The 21,848-nt window shown below is 54.7% G+C and overlaps 2 protein-coding genes across 2 annotated transcripts; both read right to left on the reverse strand.

Annotated features, from left to right (window-relative positions):
- Nucleotides 1-526: 526 nt before the first annotated feature.
- ASTL (astacin like metalloendopeptidase) lies at nt 527-15,099 on the reverse strand (the record flags this gene model as incomplete). The annotated part of the gene is given in 11 exon segments (XM_081254599.1): nt 527-625; nt 703-728; nt 731-916; nt 6,398-6,552; nt 6,647-6,728; nt 9,405-9,586; nt 10,355-10,472; nt 10,897-10,987; nt 12,233-12,294; nt 14,221-14,346; nt 15,048-15,099. Coding segments are annotated over 11 exon segments (1,179 nt in total).
- Nucleotides 15,100-18,872: 3,773 nt separating this feature from the next.
- Nucleotides 18,873-21,208, reverse strand: DUSP2 (dual specificity phosphatase 2). The gene is made up of 4 exons (XM_081254188.1): nt 20,712-21,208; nt 20,499-20,611; nt 19,822-20,041; nt 18,873-19,701 (listed from the first exon to the last, which is right to left on the reverse strand). The coding sequence occupies exons 1-4, from the start codon at nt 21,097-21,099 to the stop codon at nt 19,487-19,489; spliced, it is 936 nt and encodes a 311-aa protein (XP_081110314.1). The 5' UTR covers nt 21,100-21,208; the 3' UTR covers nt 18,873-19,486.
- Nucleotides 21,209-21,848: the final 640 nt, after the last annotated feature.

Here is a 21,848-nt window from a genome sequence, read left to right on the forward strand (position 1 = left end):
GGCTGCAGAGCCACGTTCCCAGCACTCAGACATCAGGGGGCGAGGCTGCTCCCAGGGTCCCAGCCACTGGGTGCCCCTCCCCCAAGGCCGACCCGAGGGAGAGGGAGAGGTACCCTTAGCCCATGCTGGGGGGCTGGGCCTCAACTACAGGAGGGCTCCCAGGGGTCTTCAGGGAGGACCACCGCTCCAGATCCCTGTCCCTAGAGCCCTGGAGAGGTCATCTCCCATTCCCAGACTCCCCCAGGGCTGGGGCAGGAGATGGCAGCAGGCAGAGTCAGGAACCCCCCGGCAGGCCTGCCTTCCCCCGACAGACCTAGAGGGTCCCTCTGTTCCCCAGGAGCTCTTGGGGGAACATGACAGGGAAGCAAGGGGCAGAGGGAGAGGCCTGGGCCTTAGGGTAGCCAGAGGGGCTAGAGGACAGGGGTGCCGCCTAGAGGGGCCAAGGGTTATACAAGCTGGCCACCCTGAGCACAGAACGCCCTTCCCACTTGGGGGCAGAAGCCACAGGCGTGACCTCTGGGTGTCCTTATGAAGCGTTTTCTGGGGGCACGGGCTCCTGGCAGAGCAGGGTTCCCCAGAAGAGCCTAGACGATTGCTGGCTGGTCTTCCGCTTCTGGAGATGGGTCTGGGGGTACAGCGGGCACTTGGGCCTGCCAGGACTGCTCCAGGGCAATGCCAGGAACCACTGCTCCAGGTCTTGACCTTAGGGAAGAAGCTGGGGGCTGGGGGGGCCTTGCAGAGGCCTCCACACCAGAACTCCTCAGGGCGGGGGGCTTCCACACACGTGGGCTCTCTTCAGCCCCGAAGCCACCGGGGCCAGGGCTCCCGGATTCTGCCAACAGTGCCTTCAGGAGCTGCTGCAGGTATGGTCTGGATGCAGGAGTGGGGCTCCTACCATCGCTGTGGGTCTGGAGCCCTAGAGGAGGAAAGATACGTCCCGTCCCAGAATCACAGAGGGACAGTGTATGGCAGCTGTGAGAGCCAGAGCCCCCTTCCGCCTCATTCACAGTGACCTAGAGCTCGGCTCACGGGATACGACAACCCGCCGTGCTCCTGCTATGCTACTACCCAATGCCTGCGAGACCCTAGCTCCCAACTCCCCCTTAGAGACAAGGACCACAGAGCCATCCCATTCCCGCCCCGCTTGGCCCCAGAGGTCACCAGCAGAAGGTCAGGCCTCTGGGATCTTCCATGACCTCCCACCCACACCCCCGGCTGCTCTGATGGTCAAACCCCAGATCTAGCATTGCAGCCCTCGTCACCCAGACCACCCGGGGCTGCTCTGTACCGGGCAACACCTCACCTCTCACTCATATCCGAGGCCTATTCCAGAACTTTTCCTACACTTGCAGCTACGCCCAAACCCAGGGCGTCAGCAGGACACACGTGAGCACCACCAGGCCCGTGTGCTCAGTGGGGTGGGTCTTGCTGGCCCTTCACTGCCCCTCCCAGACCACAGCTGGCTGCCACCGGCTGCTTTGTAAGACTCTTCATTTCAGGCCCAAGTTATCTGGCCAGTCGGTCCCATCCCCCCTTCAGCACTGCCCTCATCCCTGTCACTCCTGCCCACCCACCAACGGCTTCCCGATGAGCCATATCTTCCATGCAAGGACACTGACCAATCTGAGCTGCCATGCTCCAACCAGTGACTTCACAGCCCAGTCCCTGCCTGCACCTGCCAAGACCACACCCACTAAAGTCACGGGTCCCGGCTGCCCACCCTCTGACAGCCGCCTCCTTTACTTCCAGCCCACTCGCTTCAGTATCACGATCCTTCAGCCCCACTGAGCCCCCAGACCCCTTCTTGCTCCACAGCCTCCTCACTTCCGAACCCCCCTCATCACCTGGCATGGGTTCCACAGCCCTCGGTGCAGCCTCTCCCTTGGAGACATCCCCAGGCACCTCCCCCTCTGTCAGAACTGCCCATAACACCCCAGTCCTAGAGGACCAGGTGACTAACCTACACCACGCCTCGGCCAGCAGCCCAGCACCACCCATGGCCCGGCCACGTGTCTCTCGCGGGTTTCCTCTCCTGCTCTCCAGTCAGCAGCTTCACACCTTTTCCTTCACATCCATCCTCTTCTCCCCAGCCTCTCGGCTGGAGACCTCACCTCACTCTGTATGCCGCCCGAGCCTGGGACGGAGCCCCTCATCTGCACATCAAGATCTGCACGTGAACTCGCATCTGTTCCCGTCTTCTTCCTTCCCATTAGGTCCAAGGAAGCTCCCCAGCTCCCAACAAGAGCAACTCCTCCCTGAATGTTCTAGATATTTTTCTGCCCCCCCACCATATCCATTCCCCCTTCTCCACTGGGTCATTATTTCAGTATCCAAACTTGCTGTGTGTCCACCATCTTGATAAACTTTCCATTGACCCATGACCCCTTCTAGCCACCTGTCAATTCTGTTCCTCATGTTAGTCAAGCCTCAAATAGTTACCCACAAAGCTCTTACCACGTCTCCTTTTATTTTTAAAAAGGTATGTAATATTTGATATTATATATAGGAAAGAATAGTCTATGAAATGGTGCTGGAACTAGACAGTCACATGCAAAATACATAGGACTAAATCTACATGACCTCGAGTTAGGCAAGTCCTTCTTAGATATGACACCAAAAATACAGTGATAAAATAATAGATAAGTTGGACTTCACATCCAAATTTTAAATGTCTATATTCAAAGGACACCATCTAGAAAGTTAAACTATAACATGTGAGGAAATATTTCCAAATGATATATCTGATAAGGAACGTGTATCTGGAATATATAAAGAACTCCTACAACTCACCAGTAAAAGACAACCCAACTGAAAAACGGGCAAAAGACTTGAACAGACATTTTTCCAAAAATATACAGATGACCGATAAGCACATAAAGAGATGTTCAAAGTCATTAGGGAAATGCAAATCAAAACTACAATGAGGGACTTCCTTGGTGGTCCAGTGGTTAAGACTCCACGCTCCAAATGCAGGGGGCCCAGATTCGATCCCTGGTCAGGGAACTAGATCCCGCATGCCGCAACTAAGAGCCCGCACACCGCAAATAAAAAGAGCCCGCACACAGCAGCGAAGATCCCCCGTGCTGCAACGAACACCTAGCACAGCTAAATAAATAAATAAATATTAAAAGAAAAGAAAAACAACAATGAGATACCACCTCACACCCACTTGCGGTGGTTATAATCAGAAGAATAAGTGTTGACGTGGGCTTGCAGAAAGTGGAACCTTCATACATTGCTGGTAGAAATGAAAAATAGTGCAGCCAATTTGGAAAACAATTTAGCAGTTAAATATGGAGTCACCAAAGGACCCAGAAATTCCACTCCTAAGTATATATCCAAAGGAAAAGAAAATATATGTCCGGGGCTTCCCTGGTGGCGCAGTGGTTGAGAATCTGCCTGCTAATGCAGGGGACACGGGTTCAAGCTCTGGTCTGGGAGGACCCCGCATGCCGCGGAGCAACTAGGCCCGTGTGCCACAACTACTGAGCCTGTGCGTCTGGAGCCTGTGCTCCGCAGCACGGGAGGCCGCAATAGTGAGAGGCCCGTGCACCGCGATGAAGAGTGGCCCCCGCTCACCGCAACTAGAGAAAGCCCTCGCACAGAAACCAAGACCCAACACAGCAAAAATAAATTAATAAATTAATAAACTCCTACCCAAAACATCTAAAAATATATATATATATATGTCCACATAAAATCTTATACATAAATGTTCACAGTACCATTATTCATAATAGCCTAAAAGTAGAAATAACCCAAATATCCTTTGATAAATGGATAAACAAAATGTGGTATATCATTCAACAATAAAAATGAAGTATAGTTGACCCTTGAACTACACGGGTTTGAACTGCATGGGTCCACTTATACGTGGATTTTTTTTCCAGTAAAATATTCACAGTACTACACGATACATGGTTGGTGTATCCAAGGATGCGGAGGACTGACGGTAAAGTTATAGGCAGATCTGACTGCATGGAGGGTCAGCACCCCTAACCCAGGTTGGTCAAGGGTCAACTGTACTGATACACACGATAACATGGACAAACCTTGAAAACATGATGCTAAGTGAAGAAGCCAGTCACAAAAGATCACATACTGTATGATTCCATTTATATGAAATGTTCAGAGTAGGCAAAACTATAGAAACAGAATGTAGATTAGTGATTGCCTATGGCTGGAGCTGGGGGTACACACATGCAACAAGACCTAGGAGTAGGGTCATGGGGTATATACACTTCAACTTCATAAGCTATCAGATTGTTTTCCAAAGTGGTTGCAGCAATTTACACTCCTCGAGCAGAGAATGAATGTTATCACTGCTTCATAGTCTTATTAGTATTTGGTAGTATCTGACATTTAAATTTCTACCAATTTAGGGGGTATAAAAAGGTACTGTGGTCTTTATTTGCATTTCCCCAATTATTAATGATGTTGAATATCTTGTGTTTCCCAATTTGGTTTCTTCTGTGAATTGCTTGTTAAGTCTCTTGCCCACTTTTCTACTTTGTGGGGTTTTTTCTTACTAAGTTCTAAAAGTTTTTTTTAATATACTTTGAGTATAAGTAGTTACAAAAATTCTCTTCTGATCTGTAACTTGTATTTTCACGTTTATGTCTTTTAATAAATAGTATTCATTATGATCAATGTAGTTGGATTTTTTCATTTTTCCAGCTTTGTCTCATGTTGCCTGTCTTATTTTTGAAAGTCCTTACCTATTCCAAGGTCATGAAGACATTTTACTATATTTTCTTCTAAAAAGTTTTAGAGTTTTTTTTGGTTTACATGGAAGTCTTGTATACAACTAGAACTTCTGTGCATGATGAATTAGGAATTCATTTTTTAAAATGAATAACTAGGGACTTCCCTGGTGGCGCAGTGGTTAAGAATCCGCCTGCCAACGCAGGGGACACGGGTTCGAGCCCTGGTCCGGGAAGATCCCACATGCCGTGGAGCAACTAAGCCCGTGCACCACAACTACTGAGCCTGCACTCTAGAGCCCACGAGCCACAACTACTGAGCCCGTGCGCCACAACTACTGAAGCCCGCGTGCCACAACTACTGAAGCCCATGCACCTAGAGCCCGTGCTCTGCAACAAGAGAAGCCACTGCAATGAGAAGCTGGCATATGGCAACAAAGAGTAGCCCCTGCTCGCCACAACTAGAGAAAGCCCACGCACAGCAACAAAGACCCAACGCAGCCAAGAATAAATAAAATAAATTTTTAAAAAATAATTTAAAAATAAAATGGATAACTAGCTGTCTTTAGACCTATTTAATGGCTACCCTATTCTTTCCCTAGTGATCAGTGCCCTTTTATCAAGTGTCCACTTCTGAGGAGGATTCATTTCTGAACTCTCCATTCTGTTTCAGTGGGCAATTATCTACCCTTGTACCAATGCTACACGTTTATATAAAGGTATTTTATATACATTCTGTGTACATATATGAATATATGCATTTATACATTTATATGCTATATATATATATATATATATATATATAAAGACATTTTATAATCTACATAACTTCAGGTCTGCTAGGGCAGTCCCTCCACTTTTTTCTTCAGGAGTGTCTGGCCTATTATTGGTCTTTTGCATTTTTAATACAGATTTTAGACTCATTTGTCAAGATCTCCAAACTTATTGGGATTTTCAACGGGAATTTATTGAGTCTGTAGATCAGTAGAGAATTACATTTTTATATTGTCTTCCTTTTAATATGATACATCTCTGTATTTACTTAAGCATTCTTTAATGATTGTAATAAGGTTTTTTTCCATAAAAGTTTTATACAGCTTCTGTCAGATTTACTCCTTAGGACTTTATCTTCACTATTATAATGGTATCTTTAAGAATTGTGTTTTCTAACTATTGATATACAAAAATAAAGCTGATTTCTATATATTGATTATATTTACTTTTTAAAATTCTTGTTAGTTCTAGTAATTTGTTTATAGATTGCTACTTTCAATGTAGTCATATATGAATAGTGGCAACTTTTGCTTCCTTCCCAAGCCTCAGACTTTTAATTTTGTCGTACCACAATGGCTAAGACTTTCACTACATTGTTGAATAGATGGGACAATAGTGGAAAAACTTGTCTTGGTCCTAATTTTAATGTTTTGACATTAAAAATGAGTTTTGCTCTGGGTTTTTGGTAGGTACGTTAAAGTTAAGAAAGTGACCTCTATTCCTATATCTAACAGTTTTATAATCACCAGTGAGGGTTAATTTTTTCACGTGCATTTCCTGCATCTCCTGCGGTGAGGCCCTGGTGATCTCCCCGTGCTCACCTCTACAGCCTCACCTCCTAGCACCCGACCCTCGCTGACACCACCTCAACACAGGAGCCTCCTTTGGCTCCCCAAATCACTCTGTCCCCTGTCACTTACCTTTTGCACGGGGGTCCTGGCCAAGCGGGCTGCAGTCATAAAACCTGAGGACCCGTGCGATGTCAGAGGTGCTCAGGTTCCATCGTTGGCCAATTTGGACACTGGGGGCCCAGAGCGGCGTGATGGTGGGCCTCCCGCGCCGGCTGAAGGCGAGCCTGAAACCCAAGCAGGCAGGGGCCTGAGTGCAGACCACGGCAGGAGCTGGCATGGCAGCCCAGAGGGAAGGAAGCAAGGAAAGGGGGTCCTCACCTCCCGTAGTGCATCACTGACGAGTAGTCATAGGGCACCAGCATGTTGCTGCTCCGAGATTTGATGAAGTTCATTTCAAAGCCTGAAAAAATACTTGGCGATGTGGGAAGAGGGCCAGGGGAGGAAGGGTAGGTGATAGGGGCTTTCTGGAAATGTACAACCTACCTGAGCCTAGGGGTCCAAAACTACAGCCAGATGTGCATCTCCCCACCCCCGCCACTGATCCCTGATCCCTGTCTCCTCCGTGCCCTGGGAGGGTTCCAGACCTGCACCAGCTGATGTACAAGCACAGGGACTTGGTGGTGGCCTGCGATCGCCCCCTAAGACTTCTCTCCACCTTGCTCCTCCTCTCAAGCTCACCTTGTATGAGACTATCTTTATACGACCTGCAGCTTCCACGAAGTCACACGCTGCTAAGAGTGTCTTGGATGCCCCCTACCGGCGAGATAAAGTGCCTACTCCTCACCCCAGCCTTAGAGGCCCTTGAGCCCATCGTGTGCGGTGGGGACAGCTGGTTCCCAGAAGCAAAGCCACCTGCTCTCCCTGCCTCGGGCCAACAGCACCCGCCCCCCACCCCCTACCCCCACCTCCAGGTGTGGAGTCCAGCCCTTCGCCACCACCGGCCAGAGCACCTGCTTCTCCCTGGCACTTGGCTCCTCCAGGCCTGCGAGGGGCTAGATTCCCTCCGTCAAGTCCTGCCCTTCTCAGTGAGCCTCTGAAAGAAGAGCTGTGCCCTCCAAACCCCCCAGGCCCAGCCAGCCACCTCCACATCCACCCATGGTCACCAGCAGCCTCCTTACCACTAAAATGGAATTCCAACCCCTTTATATCCCATCACCTGCCTGAAAATACCTGCCCAGTAGAGTGCTTAGTTCTTCCTTTTAAAACCCTTTAAGTTATTAAACATAATTTTGAATAGGCAATAGATTCAAAAATCAGAAAACATTAAGATTCATAATAAATCTCCCACTCCGTCCCCCTCCTGAGTCCTCACCTCCCCACCTCCAGTTAATTACTGTTATTAGTTTGCATATTTTAGCAATCTGTTCTGTACATATTAACTAAGTACAAATGTATTCTCATTTCTGTCCATTCTTAAGCAATTTTTTCCATTAGGGTAGCTGGTGTTTAACTTGTTTTATTGTTAAGAAACAAAAACAAAACAGCTTTTCAGTTTATTAGTGCTGTTTGTTTTCTAACTCATTAATTTCTGCTTTTACCTTCAGTAATTCCCTCCTGCTTTCATTTTTTTCTTAACTTGGTTTGAAATGCCTAATTTGTTCTCTATGTTTATTGATGTAAGTATTTGTCTACATGTTTTCCTGTGCATTGCTTTAGCTGTGAACCATTGGTTCTAATGTGTTTTTATGTTTTAAGAATTCCTGCAATTTCTTTTACTTCATAGCTAAAAGAAAGGTTTGTTGTTTTTTAAATTTTAATTTCCAGTTGGATAAAGTTTTTCATTTTGATTTATTATTAGTTTCTGCTTTTTACGTCATGATCAAACTGTTTTTATTAACTCTACTTTTTCAAATTTGAAGTTTTTACAAGAATTCCACGAGCACTTAAGCTTTTTTTTTTTTGGTCGCACCATGACCAGGGATTGAACCTGCGCCCCTGAAGTGGAAGCGCAGGGTCCTAACCACTGGACCACCAGGGAAGTCCCTCCATGAGCACTTAAAAGGATTATCGTCTATTTTCAGGCTATGGTGTCAGTGTCTCCTCCCCACTTCCCTAGACTAATCTCTGATCTCAAGCTCCAATCTCCGTCCCACTGAGAGGCGCTACCCATCTTCCCATCCCCTTCTCGGAGCGGAGGGGCATCCTTGCATGCATCTTGGGCTCCAGCCCTGACCATTTCACCTGGCTAACCCCACAGCAGCAGCAAAGGCGCTCACACCAGAAGCCTCCGCTTACAGGAAGCCTTCCAAACCTTCTTCTGTTTCCGTACCCGCAAACCGAAGTCATCACTTACCTCCTCTGCCCCCCTCCCTCACAGAGCGATTGTCTGGACTCCCCTCACCTCCTGCAGCAGGCTGTCCCCCTCTGCCAAAGGTCAGGGTCCCCGCATTGCTGGAGTCAGATCCCCGGCACCATACCCCGCACCCAGCTGCTGCTCCCTGGCATTCAGTGCAGTGGCCCACTCCCCAGACCAGCCTCAGCTTTCCCACTGCCACCTTTTAGAGCCTGGCCTCCCTGTACTTTCTGTCCCAGGTGCCCATCAGCACCCGTCTCACACACACCGAGCCCCACAGGACTGCCTTGCGCCTCTTGCGTCTGACACTTGGCCCACTACCTCCAGGACTTCTGTCTCGGCTCAGCGCCCCAGCTGGAACACAGTCCCTGCCCTGAGTCCACTCAGCAGTGTCCAGAGCGTGAGGGGCTGCTAGTTGAGTACGAGTGAGCAAGATTCCTAAGACCATCAACTCCATCCTCAGGTAACTGCCAGTGCCCGTGAAGAGAAACGAGGCACACAGCAAACTGCTGCCCTAGCTCAGGGTAACTGTGGGTGGCAGTGAAGGCTCAGGGCCCAGAGCTGCAGCATCTGGACTATTCTCCAGGTCTCGGAGGCAAGCAGGAACCCCACCTTTCCCATGGGAGACAGGCGAGGAGTGGGGAAGATGGACGACCACTCCCAAATAGCCAGGAGACTCCTCAGGCCTGGACCGTGCCTCCTGCCACCTTCTCCCAGAAGGACTACCTCTCCCACCACCCCACCACCCCCTGGCCTAGCCTGGCCTTTCACAACCCGGCTCACCTGGGAGGATCTCGTTCCAGTTCACACGGATGTAGCGGTCCCGGTCGGCTCGCGAATGCTCATGCCAGAAGCCCAGCACGTGCATGAGCTCATGCAGGACGATGCCCGGGCCCCTCTGGAGACAGCTGGGCCCTAGGGATACCACCTGCATCCCTCCACTACGCCCTATGCTCGAGAAGCACCTGCAGGGCCATGAGAGTGCTGGGTGGGCACCAGCCCAGAGAAGCCACAGACCCAGGACCCTCACCCCTCCTCCCAAGACCTGGGATAAGTGAGCACCAACAGCTAGTCCCCATCCTGGGCTCTAGTCCCGAGCCTGCTGGCCCCAAGTCCCCTTACTGCCTGGCCCTCTGCCAAGGGGGGGTGTACTGGAACCCCCTTTCCAGCCTGCACGAGAGGAGGGGGTGGGAGCCGATACTAATGTGGGTGATGGAAGCAGCTCATTACGTGAATGTCCCCACGTGGGGAGCCCCAAGTCAAAGCTCTCACCCACATTCTCTTAGGCCCCTAGCAAGCTAGGAATGCAGTATTGCCGTCACCCCCATTTCAGAGAGAAGGCAGAAGGGGCTCAGAAGTTAAGGGACTTTCCGGAGTCACCTGATTCCTGCACTGTGGAACCCAGATCTGAGGCCAGGTCTGTCTCATGAAACCTGCACTCACTCCCCAGGCCACAGAATCTCCCCAGAGATGGAGTTGAGGGCTCTTTAAAGGACAGTCGAGCACCTCCTTGCCCACGTCTCCTCCACCTCCTGCCCTGAGTATCTGTAGGTCCAGCTCGCACTGGGCAAACCACTCAGATGGGCAGGAGTACTCTGCACCCAGGACAGAGGCCCAGACACAGGTTTTTGACCACAGCTTTGTTAATTCCAGGCTGAACTGAAGACAGCGGTGGCTCTCACCCTGCACATGCACGAGTACACACACTTGCACACATACCCAGAAGCACTTACCCAGACATGGGGACGATGGAAATGAAGTCCCTCTGGCCCTCGTAGGCAACAAACCTGATGCACGTGAAGCGTTCAAACTCAGCAAACGCCTCCAGGATGACTTGGCGGCTGGGCTTATCTGGAGAGGAGACACCCTGGCTGACGCCCCAGCCCAGCCCCTAGAGCCATCACAGCCCCTTGGACGTCTGCACTTGGGGAGGGAACCAAGCTTCAGATCACTCCCCCAAAATGGAATGTCTAGAAAGGGCAGTGAGATGGTGTGGGGAGAAGAAAGCAGGGTTCCAGACAGACCCCGGCTGTGTGACCTTGGGCAGATCACTGTCCTCTGGACCATTTGGTCTTGAAATGGATCAGACAGTCCCTAGATGTACCTCTCTCATCAGCTCCTCCAGGATTTTAGCCTCCCAGCTCAGGGGCCAGCAGGGATAGAAGGGCTACTTGGGTGGTAGCGGTAGGAGGGGCGCAGAGATGCAGGGGAAGCGGGAACAAAGACCCAGAGAGGAGCCTGGGCTGCACTGGGGATGAGGGGCTGGCCCACTCACCATACTTGCTGGAGAGCAGGAAGGGGACCTCCACCACCCCGCCGCTCTTGGGCCACTTGTTGTTGGTCGCTGAGAACAGCCGGAAAGGGCTCTGAGGAGAGAGGGCGGCACAGGGACCCGGGTCAGCCAAGCTTCCCTCCAGCCATGGGAGCCCTAAAGGTGTGAGCCACAGACCCCCCTGGGTACATGAGCGTGGCTGGTCATTACAACTGGGATAGAAGCTGGGAAGTCGGCGGGCCAGCTCCGTGAGTTGTGACGCACAGCACAACCCTTTCTTCTACATAACATAGAACTTACAACTCATTCTATCAAGAAGAGAAACAAGACAAAATGAAGAGGCTGGCTAGGAATCCCAGCACCCCAGGGGGCCTAGTTCAGAGGGGCTCAGCTCCACCAGCAGCCCCCCCCCCAATTCCTTCCTGGAGCACAGCAGCCCACAGAGCTCCTCTGAACATGCAGGTGGGCATGCACGGTCTTCCTCAGGCTGATTCTAAGGCAACACCCATGGCCTTAGCAACTTCCTTTATTCTTCCACCAACTCTGAAGCCTGGGCTTCAGAGCACCCCAGCACGTCCTGCCCCACCGGTACCAAAGGTTTTACTGGATTCTGTTTTTACCCCCGGCACTCACTGGGTGACTGGGAACAGGGGCCAGCCCTGCCCTGGGGGTTCCTGCCCCGCCCCAGGCTGGCCTTCAGTCTTCGGCCCAGACTTATGCTGGGCCACCAGTGGACAGCCTCAGACCAGGAGCACAGTCTTGCTCACACCAGGCCACTGTCCTATTCAGGAGCCTTCTGCCCACCCTCGCCCCAATTTAGGCAAGTGTCTCCTAAAAGATGGCAATGCAAGTCGCCCCGATTCCCATCCAGGCTTCTCCCTTTCTGAGCCTGCCCTCACCCCTGGGCAGGATGGTTCCTGTGTTACTTCTTGTTCCGGCGTCCTGAGACCATCGCCCCCACACCGATGTTCCCCGCAGACACCTCCCTATAGCCGCACCAGCCACTCTGCCCACCTGTGCTTACCTCTTCCTCTGTCCCGATACTCCCTGAGCACCTCCCCCGGGTAGGGTAGCAAGCTGGGTCTTGAAGGTCCAAACCCCCTCCTTCAGGAAGCCCTCTCAGGCTGACAGCTGCCGCCACTCCAGAAGTCACCCTCCCTCAGGCTGGCTTATTCCTAATAGAACATTCGCTCTGACTTTGGCAAGAAGAGCTACGAGCAGCAATGGTGGGTCCCTCACACGTCACCTCCCCATGATGCCAAGGGGTGGACTCAAAGGCCTCTGACACTACCTGTGAGGTTATTTACACCCACGTGTGTGTACGCGTGCTCACACTCACCGGCCGGAGGATGTCCCCCTCGAGGAGGAAGCTGCTCTCTGGGGTTTCCTCTGGGATGAGGCCTGGGGAGGATGGGAGGGGCGTGTGTGGGTCCAGGCCCTCCACAGCACAGACGCGAGGACAGGCCCAGGAGAGACCTTGGCTGCCAGGCCAAGCCACCCCAGGGGCCGTCCTCCTTCGGGCTTTGAGGTTGTCACACAGGCAAGTAACCTCAGGCAAGTCACACAGCCCCTGAGTCCCAGTCTACAAACGTGTGCAATGCTTCTCAGCCTGACTGCATCCTTCCCCTGCTCAGATGGTGCACTTCTCCTGAGATCCACACAAGCCAGGTCCAGGGACTTCCCTGGCAGTCCAGTGGTTAGGACTTCACGCTTCCACTGCAGGGGGCATGGGTTCGCTCCCTGGTCAGGGAACTAAGATCCCGCATGTGAGCCCATGGCGTGGCCAAAAAAAAAAAATCCAGTCCCAGCTCCTGCGTCTGAGGCCTTCTGCTCTCAGGAAGATGCCATTTCTTCCAGCTGTCTTCATCCTCCGCTCCAGCCCAAGCCACACTCCTCAGAACACGCCCTGGGCTCTCCCAACCCACCTCACCCCCTACCCATCGGTGTGATACTCAGGACCCTTACAGTGGCAAGTGACAGAAACGCCAGCCTGCACCACCACAGGAGGGTGGGTACTGGCTCCTGCCCCCCCTCCCCCTCCCTCCAGCCTTGTTTTCTGCCACAGCTGGCAGCCCTCTCCACAGCCTCTTTACTAGGATATCAGCCCCAGCAGGAATCTTAGAAGAGCTCCTGGCATCCTGGAGGTTGGGTTCCCTGGAAGCAGAGCCTGAGCCAGGGAGCCATCTGCAGGTGGTTGATGGTGGAAGCAGGGAGAGGTGGAGAGCGCCGGGGAAGAGCCCCAGCCGGACCCCATAGGAGCTCTGGACCCCAAGTGGCACTACAGACTTATCCCACCTGGAGGCCTGGGGCCAGACCCACGTCCTGTATGAGTCGCTGTGGCTGGGCGGCCCTGGGCAGGGCAGGGCATAGCTTCCCAGGCATCCCTGGCCGAGGGTCTCCAGCTGCGAGGCCTTAGCAGCCAACATTCCCAGCAGCTGGGGAGGGTGTGAGCCTCCCGGTCAAGGGCTTTATGGCCGTTACTACACTAGGCTCACAGGTAGTTGGGCCACCAGCAGCCCTAGCAGAGAGAATCCTCCACAGCAGCTGGAAAGCAATGCCAAGGAAGCCTCAGATTGGTCTGGAGATGGCCAGAACCAGTCACAGTGACTGAAAGGTGGCAAAATGCCCTGCTCAAGCTTTTCACAGAGGAAGGGGAGGGGGAGACCACATCCGGCAGATTCCCATCCCCTACCCCTCACCCCCCAGCCCCGTTCTGAACTCCAGTCTTTATTTCTACTAGCTTTGTCCCAGGTTATCTATATGTTCTCATTCTTCAGCTGAAATCCCCAGGCAGGGAGGCCTGAGACTCACGCTTCCTGGTCTTTGGACCCCCCCACCCCCCCGCAGAGCCTCACACCTGCAGGTCATCCTGAACCAGCTGGCTGACCTGTTTCCAAACAGCCACTAATGACCTTATTCAAAACCAGACCTGGCCTGATAAAAGAACGGGGCTCTCCATTTTTTTAATAAACCTCTGGTTTTCCCCCTTCTTATAAAAGTAACAACCCAGTAGAGAAGATGCAGAAAAATAGACTTAAGAAGTTGCCCGTGATGGTGGTGGTGGGATGAATTGGGAGATTGGGATTGACATATATACACCAGTATATATAAAATAGATAACTAATAAGAACCTGCTGTATACAAAATAAATAAAATTCAAAAAAAAAAAAAAGAAATTGTCCGTGGAACCATGACTCTCCAAGACCCACTAAGAAAGCCAGCACATTTCCTCCCAGCTTTTTCTGCTCTCTGAGCATTCAGCAGTTTTCACACGCCACATGGACAACTTCATACCCCAAACCCCAAGAGAAGACACAGTGCCCTCACCTTGGTTAATTGCAGGAATGTCCTTATCCCAAGACATCTGGGTCCCCTCAGGGGTGAGGTCTTCCGAGAATCTGGTCTCAGAGACTCCTGGGCAGTGAGAGGCCGAGGGCACTCCTAGGATGAAACCTGGCCCAGACACACAGGTATATATGCACGATGGCCAGAGTGCCCCCAATGGTGACACAGGATGACAGGACATGGGGTGGGGTGGGAGTGGGGTGTCAGACGGCAAGACCCAGGCCCTTCACAAAGACAGGTCTCCAGGAGGGAGTCCTGGGAGCCCGCCTGGCCTCCCCGGTCAGCCCCACCTGCTGCTGAAGGCTGGACAACTTTGAGGAAGGAGCTCCCTTAGCGGGACCAAGACTGGACTTCAAAAGGCAGCCCCAGGCTCCAAGTGTCTGGGTGTGTATGAGGCAGGGGAGGGAGGAAGAGGCAGGAAGATCGGGACAGACCTCAGTCTCCAACGCTGACAGCGGGGTGCGGGCTAGCCCCAGACCCTGCCCCCTGCCCCCCTCGTCAGCCCAGGGGTCTGGAAATGGGCTCAGCCCGGGCAAGCCTGGCATGGCCAGCAGAGCACGAACGGCTGGTGTGTCACTCCTGCTCTCTCCTGCCAGGCAGGCCCTCTGCTCCCAGCACCCTCCGGAGGTCCTCCCCGGGCCCCGCAGGAGCCGGCTTCTAGGAACATCCCTGGAAGCCCATTCTCTGAGCCATGCAGATCAATTCACATCCCTTGCAGGCTCCAGCCACACCCTCTGGCCGCCCCCAGGACTCCGCAGGCTAGAACCAAAATGACGGGGGCGGGCAGTAGGGCGAGGCAACCCACTTACCCGGCAAAGAGATCAGAGCTAGCACCCATGGCCAGAGGCCTCCAAAGCTCATGCTGCCGGAGATGGGCCGCTCCGGCCCCGCAGCTAGCAGGAGCACCAATTCCCACGAGATGAGGCAGCCTAATTACAAACTTATGGTCAATGCCCCCCCTTAAATAGCAGCTTTTCCAGCGCTCACCTGCAGCCCCTCCCAACCAACCCCACCTGCAGCCCCGCCCTCTGCTACCTGTGCTTCCCCTCCCAGCCCAGGCCCGAGCCTTCTGGACCCAGATCCTTCCCCGCTTGGCTGAAGTGGGCGAGAGGGTGGGGAGAAGCCGCGCACTAGGCAACCTGCGGGGGGGGGGTCCCACTTGGGGGTGTTATCTCTTCTCAGGTCCCCTCCCACCACCAGGGGGCAGAGAAACGTCGCAGAAAAGTGAGAGACGGCAGTGCTGGGTGGAACCTCATCCTCAAACCTGGGAGACCCCTGTCCTCACCCTGCCCTGTGCTCAGGTGTGGGGAAGACTACCTGAGACCCTGAGGCGCCCCCAGTCTGACTGTGAAAGGAGGAAAAAGTCACTACGCTTTTATAAGCTTTTATTGTAGTATATGTACAGAACAGTAAACAAGCACAAGAGCAGGGGCAGTGAAACCCACAAACTGAACACCAGGGACAACCAGCCCCCCCAGAGAAGCCTGCCTTGTGGAAAAGTGGAACTTCTGGGGACCTATGCCCTCACATGGGGGCTACCCCCGTCACTCCCACAACAGCCTTACAAAATCGGCATTTTATTCCCATTTCACAGGGGCAGGAATTAAAGCTCCTTACCCATATTCCCCCTCCTCTGTACCCCTTGGCCTCTCAAAAGGCCCATCCTCGGAGCCTGGTCACCAAGGGCCCACCTGGATTTCAATCCCGGAGTTGAAGGATCTGGGGACACCCTCCCCACCAATGTCCAGTGAAGGGAAACGACAGAGCCGAGGTCGCTCGGCCTCTTGCCCTGGATGGAACCCAGTGTTTCTCAAAAGGTAGGGGTCAGAGAACGTGAGGAAGACAGGTGGCCCGGCTGCCCAGGCAGGGCGTTAACATTTGTGGCGGTGGACAGAGTTGACCGCTTCGGACGAGCGCTCGGTCAGACAGTCATGACCATAATCACCCTGCTCGGGTAGAGAAACAGACTCGTAGTTAGGAAAGGCCGTTGGTCTTGAGGGCATCGTGCTGGGTGAAGTAAGCCAGTCACAACCGGACAAATGGTGTATGAGTCCATTTACATGGGGTATCTGGAGAAGTCAGATTCAGAGGCAGGTGGTGGAACAGTGGCTGCCAGGAGCTGAAGGAGGGGGACATGGGGAGTTGTTGTCTAACAGGTACAGTTTCAATTCTGCAAGATGGAAAGGTTCTGGAGATCTGTTTCACAATAATGTGAGTGAACACGCTTAACGTTACTGAGGTGCACACTTAAAAATGGTAAAGGTGGGGGCTTCCCTGGTGGCGCAGTGGTTGAGAGTCCGCCTGCCGATACAGGGGACACGGGTTCGTGCCCTGGTCTGGGAAGATCCCACATGCCGCGGAGCGGCTGGGCCCGTGAGCCATGGCCGCTGAGCCTGCGCGTCCGGAGCCTGTGCTCCGCAACGGGAGAGGCCACAACAGTGAGAGGCCCGCGTACCGCAAAAAACAAAAAACAAAACAAACAAAAAAAAATGGTAAAGACGGTACATTTTGTTACATATTTTTTACCACAATTTTTTAAATTTTAATAAATAAATTTAAAAGAAAGGGAGGGAGAGAGGGAGGGAGGGAAAGAAAAGAAGGGAAAGAAACGCAGTTTGCTTGAAAGGCCAACTTAAAAACACGGGGAGGGGAGGGTGCAGTATGGTGGGGTGGAGACAGGATGCGATGAGGCAGGGGTGAGGCGCGGTGGGCAGCGGCCTCAGCCACCCATCCTGTTTCGTGTGAGAAGTACCTGGGGCTCAGGAAGGCTCCGATAACTCAGGGCCCCAGATGCCCCCCACCCTCCCCGAGCTGGGTGTGGGCCTTGTGGACAGGTCCAAACAGACCCACTCGGGGCCTGCAGAAGCCCTGATAACAACCCCTAGCTCTGCTCAGTCCCCGCCAGGGAGCACCCCACACACCCCCAGAGCAGAGGGAACAAGGCACAGCGGGCAGGCTTCGTCCTTCATGCGGCCGTGTGGAGTGGGCACCCACCCCTGCCAGACTCTGGGCACAGGGCCAAGCAGACCACAGGCCCTGCCCTCACCAGCGTCCAGGCTGGTCGAGGTGCACAACTACACACCTGAAAACCTTCGCTTCTCGGACCTTCAGTAACTAACATTTCCTGGGCTAAGCCTTTACCTGGATTGACTGGAGTAACCCTCAACACCAGCCTAAGAGGTGGGAGCTAATGACAAAAGCCCATTTTACAGACAAGGAAACTAAGACACAGAGAGGTAAAGCAATACCAAACAAGCACCCTAACTGTCAAACTACACTGCCCTGCTCAGGCGTGCCCTGCCAGGCGCTCAGAACACCCGGAGCAACAGTCACCATTCTGCAGGGGTGACGCCAGTTTGGAAGGACAAAATAGAGTGAGCCAGATGACACTCCGAGTGGCTGGGAGCATCAGAGGCTGATGCAGGACCTGCCATCACTGAGCTGTCCTCAAGGGCCTCAGCACCCCCAGCTCTCGGGCAAATCACAGCACCCCCTTTCCAGCACCCTCCACTTCTGGCTCAGGCTGGGCCCATGTCTCCTCGGCGGTCCACGCTGGCCACGTAACCAATGTTCAGCGAAGACATGGTAGTTGATGGGTGTGAAAAACAACTAAGCCCATCCCAGCTGACCTGTCCTCTGTACCAGACACCAGGCCACATGCTTTCTGGGGACAGGAAGGAGCTCTGGATCAGGGGCTGCTGTGACCCCCGGCAGGGGCAGGCATTCTGAGGCCTGGGGACCCAGCCCGGAGGTATGGGAGAAGAGGTGACAGGCTGCACTGGCCCAACGTGGGCGCATGTTACACACAGCCCAGGGAAGCCACACGCACGGGCTCACACAGACATGCAGGCATGTAGGAACGTCCGGGACACATAGGTGTGTGCAGGCCAAGAACAGACACCCACACCCAGAGGAAGAGCCACACACGTGGCTGCACGCACACACACACACACACACACACGCGCACACACACGTCCATCCACATGCTCCAAAAAGGAAGTGGGGTCTGACCAGGGCAGTGCTGAGTCCAGCTCTGAATGGTAAACACAGTCTTCTCCCCCACAGGACCAAAGCTGGTAACTGGAATAAGGCTGGAGCCAGCCTCCCAGAAACCATCACTTTCAGCTCTGGAGACAGAAGGCTGCCTAGGAAAGGACACCAGCACAGGGAGGACCGGGCTGCGCGGTGAGGTCACCCCTGCACCTTCCTCCTTCCACTTCCCAGACCCCGCCACACAAGGGAAGGGAAGGTCTGATTAAGAAACAGTTTTGGGGGACTTCCCTGGTGGCGCAGTGGTTAGGAATCCTCCTGCCAATGTAGGGGACACGGGTTCGAGCCCTGGTCCTGGAGGATCCCACATGCCGCGGAACAGCTAAGCCCATGCGGTACAACTGTTGAAGCCCGCACGCCTTAAGCCCGTGCTCCACAAGAGAAGCCACCGCAATGAGAAGCCCACGCACCACAACAAAGAGTAGGCCCCGCTTGCCGCAACTAGAGAAAGCCCACAAGCAGCAACGAAGACCCAACGCAGCCAAAAATAAATAAATAAATAAATTTATCAAAAAAAGAAAAGAAACAGCTTTTGAGCACTTTCCCAGGCACTGACTGGAGATCAGACACTTGAGAAGTTGTTTCTTAAACAAAACAATATTTTATTGACACATCCTGAATGTCCCATATAAATATAAAGTGCTAAGTTTCCCACCCCCGCCCACAGGGCTGGGAGGAAGTGGGGGAGGGAGTGTTAAATGTCAGTTGAACACAACTTTCCAGCGCCAACACAGGCGTGAAACGCTCACGTACACACGCAAGCAAGAGGTCCAGACACAGCATCCGCATCACTTCCCCGAGCCCCACACAGGGCTCCTGGTTGTCACAGCTTGTTCCTTAGAGTCCTCAGGCTGCCAAGGGCTCCAACATGGTGATCGGACCAGTGGGAGTGGTGGGTGTAGAGTCCAGTTGGTTTGTCAGAGGACAGGGGAGGAGGGAAGCAGACCCACCGTCCATCCTCCTTCCGGGATGAGGAATGAGGGCCAGCCCTCAAACCCCCAGAGGAAGAGCACCAGGTAAGAAAGTCCAGCATCCCTGCACCCAGCGTGCCCACCTGGGGGCTTTTTGAACTCCAAGGAAGGGACGGGTCTCCCTGAGGTGAGGGGGACAGTGGGAAACTGGGGCCCCCACTGTCCCCAGGAATCAGGCAGCTCTGTGTGCCTCTGCCCTGGGGGAGCCAGCATGGTGGGACCCAGCCTCAGTGACACAGCACCTGAGTCTCAAATTGCAGCAGCTGCCCCATGAAACCGAAGTTGGGGGAGATGACTCCCCGGCGCTGCTTAACAAAGTCAAAGGCCTCGTCCAGCCTCACGCGGTGGCTCTGTATCAGGTACGCCAGGCAGATGGTGGCGGAGCGCGAGATGCCCGCCTGGCAGTGCACCAGCACCCGGCCTCCGCTGTTCTTCACCGAGTCTGCAAGGGAAATGGGAGGGGTGGGGGGTCAGACGGGAAGGTGGGCAGGGAAGGAGACAGGTGCCCCAGCCCCTTCCCCTGGAGCTCCACCAGGTCCTGGGGCTGAGGCCCGCCTCTTACCAATGAAGCCAATGGCCTCCTGGAACCAGGCGCTGATCTCCACCATCTGGTTGTCCTCCACCGGGATGCTCTTGTAGCGCAACAGGCCCTCAAAGTGGTTGGGGCAACTGGCTGAGACGTTGAGGACGGCTGTGATGCCGCAAGCCTGCAGCCCCTGCAGGTCCGACGAGTGGCTGCAGCTGCCCAGGTACAGGTAGGGCAAGATCTCCACAGGGCCACCCTGCACGGGAAGGGGGAGGGACAGTGGTGAAGTCTCAGTCCAGGCCTGGAGGGCTTGAACACCAGCGGGACAGAGACAGGGCAGACTGGCCCAGGCAAGAGGAGCTCTTAGCCAGGGATCTCTGACTAAGGATCAGACTCCGGAATACCAGGAGGACCCAAGGGGACATACGGAGATACACACACAAAGATACACACATTCCCCTCAAACCCCCAAATTATGCTGCTCACAGGACATACGCAGACTCACAGAGATGCACACCAGCAACGCCCGCCAGGCACACACAAAGGTGTGCTCCCACTTGGGGGCGGAAACACACACACACACACACACACACACATACACCCCTAGGTGACCGTGGACATGGACAGGCTCCTGCATCCACAAATGGCAGACTCTTTCCCCAGAGGCGCCTTACCCTGCATGACACTGACAAGGAGCCCTGATCTCAACTCACCTGGTCATACGAGGGACCCCTGGGGTCGGGGCGGCTGTTTTCTGGTGGCATCGCGGGGCCGGGGGACTCAGAGCACAGATCGGGGCAGCAGGCTTGAAAGCTGTCGAAGCCTCCTGCAAGGAGGACCAAGACACGGTTAGCCCGGAGGGCCCGGCGGGGGTCGGGAACGGGGCGGGGGACGGGGGCGGGGGACGAGGGCGGGCCGGCGCTCACCCTGCAGGAAGCACACGGCGGTGGGTCCGGCGCCGGTCTCGTGCAGCAGCGCGGCAAGCAGCGCGTGGGCCGGGCCGTCGGGCTGGATCTCTGCCACCGAGGCGCTGCCCTCGTCCAGCACCACGGCCCGCGCCAGCTCCCCGCGGGCCAGGCGCGCCCGCAGCGCGCGGTCAGGCAGCAGGCAGGCGAGGGTGGCGGCAGGGGGGCCGCGCGCGCGGCGCCGCAGCAGCGCGTTCCAGGGCACCGGCCGCGCGGCGCGCACGTGGCGGCGGCAGAAGGCCAGGAAGGGGCGACAGTCGAGCAGCAGCGTGCGCTCAGCCTCCCGCGGCTCCCGCAGCAGCGCGCCCAGCGCCGAGCAGTCCAGCTCTCGCGCCGCCTCCAGCCCCATGTCTGCCGGCCCCGGGCAGCCTCCTCTCCCCTCTTCCCGCACCTCTTCCTCTCCTTCCCCCTCTCCCCGGGAGCGCTCCGGACTCCCGCGGCGGCCGCGCTGCCCGAACCGTCTGTTCTGGGCACCCTCTCCAGCGCTGGGGCTTAAGTAGCCGTGGGCCGGCCTCCCGGGTCACCATATAAGGGCAAAGCAGGAAGGCGCCGGCGCCGCCCCCGCGGCCTCACGCGGGGCTCAGGCTGGGCGGCCCCGGGACTAGGACCGGCTGGGGGGAGGGGGTGCACTGGGAGAGGAAGCCGGGCACCAGCTCTGAAGGGAAGGTGTTTGCCCAAACGCCCCCCTCCCACCTTTGCGCCCCAGGACTCTTCCCGAGCGCTCCCACCCTTGGACCTGCTTCGCGCCGCTCGGTGCTCGGGCGCCCGGCTACTCAGATAGATACACGTCCGCATCCCCAGAGACCTCGGAGCCCGTGGTGCCCCTCGCCCTGCTTCCTCTCCCTTTCCCCTGTTCCCTTACCCTCCTAGGGTTTTCCCCCTCCCAGGAATCTGCTACAACAAAAATTGACTTCTGTCTGTTGCCACGGATGATTTCCGCACTGGAGGATGGGGAGCCGTGCTTTGATGTACCTTTTCTCTTCTGCTTAGAGACCCTGGGCCGGAGGGGCTTTATTTCCCCTCCCCCTCCCCCGTTTCATGGCTGAGACCAGCACTCGGGGTTTTGCAGCTGCTCAGTGGCCAAGCTAGGCCAGAACG

This window comes from Mesoplodon bidens (genome assembly GCF_964165515.1).
Source record: "Mesoplodon bidens genome assembly, chromosome: 14".
Classification (NCBI taxonomy): Eukaryota; Metazoa; Chordata; class Mammalia; order Artiodactyla; family Ziphiidae; genus Mesoplodon; species Mesoplodon bidens.

Coding starts and splice junctions, on each gene's coding strand:
- DUSP2 (XM_081254188.1), bottom strand. CDS start 21,099: ATGGGGCTGGAGGCGGCGCGAGAGCTGGACTGCTCGGCGCTGGGCGCG. Junction 20,042..20,498: donor GGGGTCCCTCGTATGACCAG/GTGAGTTGAGAT, acceptor CTTCCCGTGCAG/GGTGGCCCTGTGGAGATCTT. Junction 19,702..19,821: donor GGAGGCCATTGGCTTCATTG/GTAAGAGGCGGG, acceptor TTTCCCTTGCAG/ACTCGGTGAAGAACAGCGGA.